This window comes from Arvicanthis niloticus, chromosome 2 (assembly GCF_011762505.2).
Source record: "Arvicanthis niloticus isolate mArvNil1 chromosome 2, mArvNil1.pat.X, whole genome shotgun sequence".
NCBI lineage: Eukaryota > Metazoa > Chordata > Mammalia > Rodentia > Muridae > Arvicanthis > Arvicanthis niloticus.
The window spans coordinates 46,222,734-46,228,733 of NC_047659.1; the positions used below are offsets into that span (position 1 = coordinate 46,222,734).

A 6,000-nucleotide genomic window follows, 5' to 3' on the forward strand; every position below is an offset into this window, starting at 1 on the left:
GCTCCTGCTGCCTCCGATCCCATAGAACTGGACTTATAGGCTGTTGTGAACCACCCTGTGGGTGGGGGGACCAAGCCCAGGACCTCTGGAGGAGCAGCCAGTGCTGAGCCGTCCCTCCAGCCCGTTTCCATTTTCTTAAAGGCAAGATTTAAGACAGAAATGTAAAATGGTTACAGCCTGGCTGTTGTATGTTACTACATAACATGCACAGTTAGCAGTGTGATAACAGAGTGGTCCAGAAAAGAGGAGAGTTTCCCATAGTGCAGTTTCTCAGCCTGGAGTCGCCATTGCTGTGGCGAGGCTTTCTCTTCTTTCTTCATTTCTTTCTTTCCTTCCTTTTCCTCCTCCCCCCCCCCCCCTTTTACATGTCTCCAGTTTGTTCAGGAAAGCACTTTGAACACTAGTAAATAAGACAGCTACATATGGTAGGCTCATCTTTTTAAGAACAGATTACTCCTGTTGCTTATTAAAACATCTCTATATGGCATAAGCCTGGCCCTTCTGCCTGGAACACTGAACCAGCAGATGTGATGAGACAGACACCTGCAGTTGGGCCCAAGTCTAAGCACCAGTTCATTTGTTTGAAACACATGCCCCTAGCCTGAAGAGCATTGTGTACTGTGTTTTCAGTGTGCCTGTGTTTTGACTTCTATCACTTACATGAGGTCAGGTATGGAATTTTCCACTTGCCGCGTCATGTTGGCTCTCAAAAAATCTTCATAGTTGGGATTAGCTCAGATTTTGGATTTTCAGTTAAGGGTATCCAACATGTGTCACTGTTGTTGTGACAGAAGAACCTCCCACTTGAGTAGGTTAGTGCTAGTAGACAGGTCTCTGTCAGATGGTGTCCTATCCTGAGGAGATTTCCACAAGCCTCTCGGTATGGCTGGGGATGCGTTGGGTGTGTAGGAGCCGACGGTTAAAAGAAGCCTAGTCATTCTCTGCACCTCTGGGAATCCAGGTGGTGTCTGTCTGCTGAGACGTCTCTGTCGGCATCCTCATTCACAGACCAGCTTTCACTCCTCCCAGGGCATAGGGCGCTCCAGCAGCCCTGACCCATCTTAGGTCAGTGACAGACTCCTGTCAGTGAGCTTATCCAGGGAAGGCTGCACAGCTTTCTCACCCCTCGCTAGGCTGTGTCTGAGGTGTCAGTCAGGGTCATACGTTGGTGAGTCAGCTCTGAAAGGTTATACTTAGTAAAGGATGCAGCCAAGAGTTAGAGCTGGCCGTGGTGAAGACCGAGCAGCATCCTCCTGTATGTGATCAATTCATTTCTGGCAGTAAAATTGGTTTTAAGATGATACAATGTGCTTTATTTTAGGTGTACCAACTGTACCATTGTTGCCACCACAGGTAAACCAGTCCCTGGCTTCTGTGCCGCCAGTGAACCCAGCTCCCACATTACCAAGTAAGTTTAATAGTGCTCTTCGCTTCTGAAACTCTTTGTCTTTAATCGTCCATTATCACTGCAGAGCTCTGACAGAACAGGGGTGCTCTCCTTAGCAGACCGGGAAACAGGTGCCACTTAGCCTCAGACTCCCCCCCCACGTGTGTGTAGAACTTTCTGGTGGCTGTTCTGTGGCTGCCCTGGCTAAGAAGGCGCCTTATTTATTTAGGTATTGAGAAACTCACATGTTAAATTATGTGGATTCTTATATTCCCGGTACAGACTAAGTCCCGTTGTCTAGCTGATATCAGTGAGATGTCACTTGAGTGGTGAGTGTGTGTGTTATCAGGGCCTCCCCTTACAGGCTGCAGTGTGCAGATGTATCAGCCATGAGCTGCATATGTGCTTACACAGAATGCTGGGGCAGCATGGTGAGCTGTTAGTGTATAGGTGTCTAGTTGTTCTTCTTAGCTAGTTGCTCCAGTAATGAGCCTTTTCTGCAGGTACTGGACCACTGGGCACCTTCACTCTTGTCCAGGGTCTTGGGAGCATTTGTTGCCTAATCCCTTAGACACAAGCACATGTTCTGTGAGATTCAGTTGTTGTTCATCAGTGAACCCTGGTATTGGAATTCTGAAGAGGATACTTTTGTCAGCATATGATGACTGTCTCCATCCCAGGTAAATGACTTAGCTTGTGTCCTTTCTCACTCTCTGCTCAGGTCTGATGCCTTTGTCAGCAGGGCTGCCTAGCCTCCCCAACCTCCCCAGCCTCTCCAACTTCAACCTCCCTGCTCCACACATCATGCCAGGGGTCGGCTTGCCAGAGCTCGGGAGCCCGGGTATGTTGCATGCCTTACCCTCCTAAGACCTTGCTAATAAAAAAAAAAAATGTATTCAGGAAAGTGAGGCCTCTAGTTTAGTCTTTTCCAGAAAGAGCAACTCAGCTGAACACATTTCAGCTACTTTTAATCAGTATCCATCTTTTATATGGAAAAGAAGAAAGAAAGAAGTGCATGGCCCAGCCTGCTGCCTCCCTCCCTTTCTCTACACCCTGGCAGGCTTGGCCCCAGACAGGCTGTCACAGAATCAGTAGAGTGGCACTGTGCAGTCCAGGCCTGTTATTTTTCGTTTTTCTGAGATTGGAGGGGAGGTCTCACTGTATGGCTAGCTGGCCTAGGCTAACCTCAAATGGATTAACTTCCTGTCTTTGCCTCTCAAGTGCTCGGACCACAGGTCTCTGCACTCAGTGCCAGCTAAGTATTCTTAGTTGTTAACAGATGTTTTTATAGTAGTAACCCAGAGTACTAGCTGCCAACAGGTAGCTCTCAGATCGTATGTGAAAAGGGAATGGCAGTCCCCAAGTCTGCTCTTGCTGATGACCCCGTGACTGCCCACTCATGACACTGTAGCGATTACCCCACAGTAAATATTGGTTGTCACTGTCACACTTCTGTCAGATTTCAATTCTCACATCAGCTCAACACATCTTTAGTGCCAGGGCTGAAGAACAGGAGACCCAGAAAGCCCCACCACATTGACGGCATTCCCTGCTTCTTCTCCCTGGTACCCATATTCCTGGTCCCCTCTGTTCTTAAATGCATCAAGCTTCTAAGAGCAGGACCAGCTTCTCCAGCCAGCGGTATCCTGGACATACCCTGTACAATTGGCCTTCCCTTGGCTCTTTCTCTTTAAAAATCTCCAGAATAATGCATTAAGAACAGCATAGACAGTTGTCAGTCTCAGGGCCTCCCAAGGTGCAGGGTGGCTTCCTTGAGGCAGCCCTGGCTGCTCCTGCACAGCTCCTGCCTCGTAGCTGACAAGAGGCAGCTGTAACTGGACTTGCACCTTGCCTGGGAGCAGGAACCTCCTCACTCACTCACATCGGGCTAGTGCCCTTGAGTCCATGGACCGCTGCTGCTCACGCCCCATCCGCAGATCCCCTGCTGCAGGGCTGAGGCACACGGAGCCCCCCAGCCTCTAGTTAGAGGCCAGCAGAGGGAGCTGTGTCGCCCTCCTTGGGCTCCAGGTTCTTAGGAGGTGCAGGCAGAGGAGCTTGATAGTCGCTTCTGGTTGCTGGGAGGATGTGTGACCTCTGTTGTTTCTATCCTAGGTTTGCCACCTCTTCCCTCCTTGCCTCCCCGAAACTTACCTGGCATTGCACCTCTCCCCATGCCGTCCGAGTTTCTCCCGTCATTCCCTTTGGTTCCAGAGGGCTCTTCTGCAGCCAGCGCAGGGGAGCCGCTGTCTTCCCTTCCTGCCATGGGCCCGCCTTCTGACCCTGTCATGACTACTGCAAAGGCAGACGCCTCTTCCCTCACTGTGGATGTGATGTCTCCTGCTTCCAAGGTCCCCACCACTGTTGAGGACAGAGTCAACGACTGCACCCCAGCCATGGAGAAGCCTGTGTCTGCATTTACAGATGCAAATGCTTCCGAGTCTTCTTAACTTGGAACCGATCTTCAGAACCGACGTGGTCTGTTTATTTAACCACAGGATCATGTCTGGAATTGCAAACTACCATTGATTTCATACTAGTTTATACCGTATCTATAGGTGTCCTGTACATAATTCTAAGGGGAAACTACGCAAGAGGCTGAGGGCTTCTCTCCCACCAAGTTGGGGGAATTAAAGCCAAGGAGGGGAATCTGAGAATGTGCTTGTATTTTAAACAACCAAAAAAAGTTGTTATGGGTGGCTTGCTGCCAGGCATCTCCTGCCACTCTGGGATGTACATCTTTGGAAAAGAGATGGCAGGGCGCCCGCTAGGTTCCCTCTACCACTGCTACGCCTTGTGTAAGGAAATGAAATATTTTATGCCTAGTGCCCACATGCAACATCTCTTGTACTTTGTAAGTCGTTGCAAGAACACAGACCACCTCACTAAACTGTAAAAGGAAACAAGAATTTAATACTGGTCTCCGTGAGTCGTATCTCTATTAAGGTTTACACAAAGCTCCCAGTTGAAGAGGTTTTGTTCCGGTTACACGGCACACTATTAATTGAACATCTTTTTATTCTGTCTGTACACAGATCTTGTTTTGAACTCAGAATTACTCAGACACCATTTTGTAGCTGCCGCTGTTGCTTTAGATGCCTGTGGTAAGATGGCATTTAAAGAGAACTAGAGGAGGGGCTGCACTCTGTAGCTACGTAACAGTACCGCGACCGCGGGAGAGCAAAGACGGCAATAAAGTTCAGTCGCTTTACGTCCTTCTTGTGTTAGTTATATCTAAATGACATGGGTGCACTTCACGTGTGTCTCACTTATACATGACATGGGTGCACTTCACGTGTGTCTCACTTATACATAACATGGGTGACTTCACATGTGTCTCACTTATACATGACATGGGTGACTTCACATGTGTCTCACTTATACATGACATGGGTGACTTCACATGTGTCTCACTTATACATGACATGGGTGTACTTCACATGTGTCTCATGTCTCTCAAGTCAGCTCATTGTGGGTGTGCTTTTCTAAGTTTCCAAGAGACGCTACATCAAGTGGAATTGACTCCTGGGAGATAGAAAAGCATCTGATAGCCCCCTTTGGAAATAAGATGAAAGCAGTTTGTTGGGCATTGACCTGGTACTAGCATAAAGACACACTGAAGTGGTGGCCATTGCTGAAAACCCAGTGCCTCTCCCAGGGTGCATTTATAGAGACCCAGGCCTAAAGGTGAGTGACGTAGACGTCTCCAGCAGTCCCAGCACTGGGCATCCTGGAAGCTCTCTGGCAGCTCCTGAGCCAAACTGGCAAGATCCAGGTTCAGTGAGAGATATAGACCTCTGGTCTTGGGTCTCTCTCTCTCTCTCTCTCTCTCTCTCTCTCTCTCTCTCTTTCTCTCTCTCTCTCTCTCTTGCTCTCTCACTTGCCCTCCCTCCCTCCCTCCCTCCGTCTCTCCCTCCATCAAGGCAGTCAAAGCAAGTTTTCAAGCTCTATGAAAGTTTCTCCAGTGATGCATCTTTACCCATAGTGGCTATCAGTTGAGAAGGATATCCCTGGACCAGCTTTCCAGGAAGATGTCTGTGAGTAAATGAAGCCCCAAGCTCTGGGAGAGGGCCTCAAAAACACCCATGGGGAGTGTGGTGGCCCAGTGACTCTACTTCAGGTACAAAACTGAGTGTTCTCTTCAGGAAACCACAAGTCCCTTTGTGTTGGGGATGATCCCAGGGCCATGAGCATGCTGTGTGAATGCCTTGCCACTGGCCTCCTTAGTTCAGTCACTCAAGGGCAATGGTAGATCCTGAACTAGGTTCCAGAAGCTCAGATTTAAGACTGTGTCCTGGTCAGAATGCCACTGTCACTGATAAGCCAAGAAAAAACCTTGTGGGGCCCCAGTTTAAGTGCTATGGTCAACAATGTTGGAGCTGTGGAACAGCCTCTGGTGGCAGGTGGGGACATAGTCTTGTTGCTCAGGATCTCACAAGAAAGCCAGGGCACTGATGGTATTGGACTGGGCTGAGTTAGCAAAGAGAGCCTTGAGGTACAGTGATTTAAACAGAGCAGTTCATTTCTCCCTTCGAGACGTCCCCAGCCAGGCAGTGGTGCTAATGCTACACTTTAATCCTTCAACTCCAGCACTTGGGAGGCAGAGGCAGGCTCAT

General features: G+C 49.0%; 1 protein-coding gene across 1 annotated transcript in view; it reads left to right on the forward strand.

Annotated features, from left to right (window-relative positions):
- The window catches only part of Gorasp2 (golgi reassembly stacking protein 2), a 29,081-nt gene extending 24,486 nt beyond the window's left edge, over window positions 1-4,595 (forward strand). The window contains exons 8-10 of the mRNA XM_034496799.3: window positions 1,322-1,408; window positions 2,109-2,228; window positions 3,500-4,595. Coding sequence (XP_034352690.1) covers window positions 1,322-1,408; window positions 2,109-2,228; window positions 3,500-3,834 — 542 coding nt within the window. The 3' untranslated portion in view covers window positions 3,835-4,595. The remainder of the gene's footprint in view (window positions 1-1,321; window positions 1,409-2,108; window positions 2,229-3,499) is intronic.
- Window positions 4,596-6,000: the final 1,405 nt, after the last annotated feature.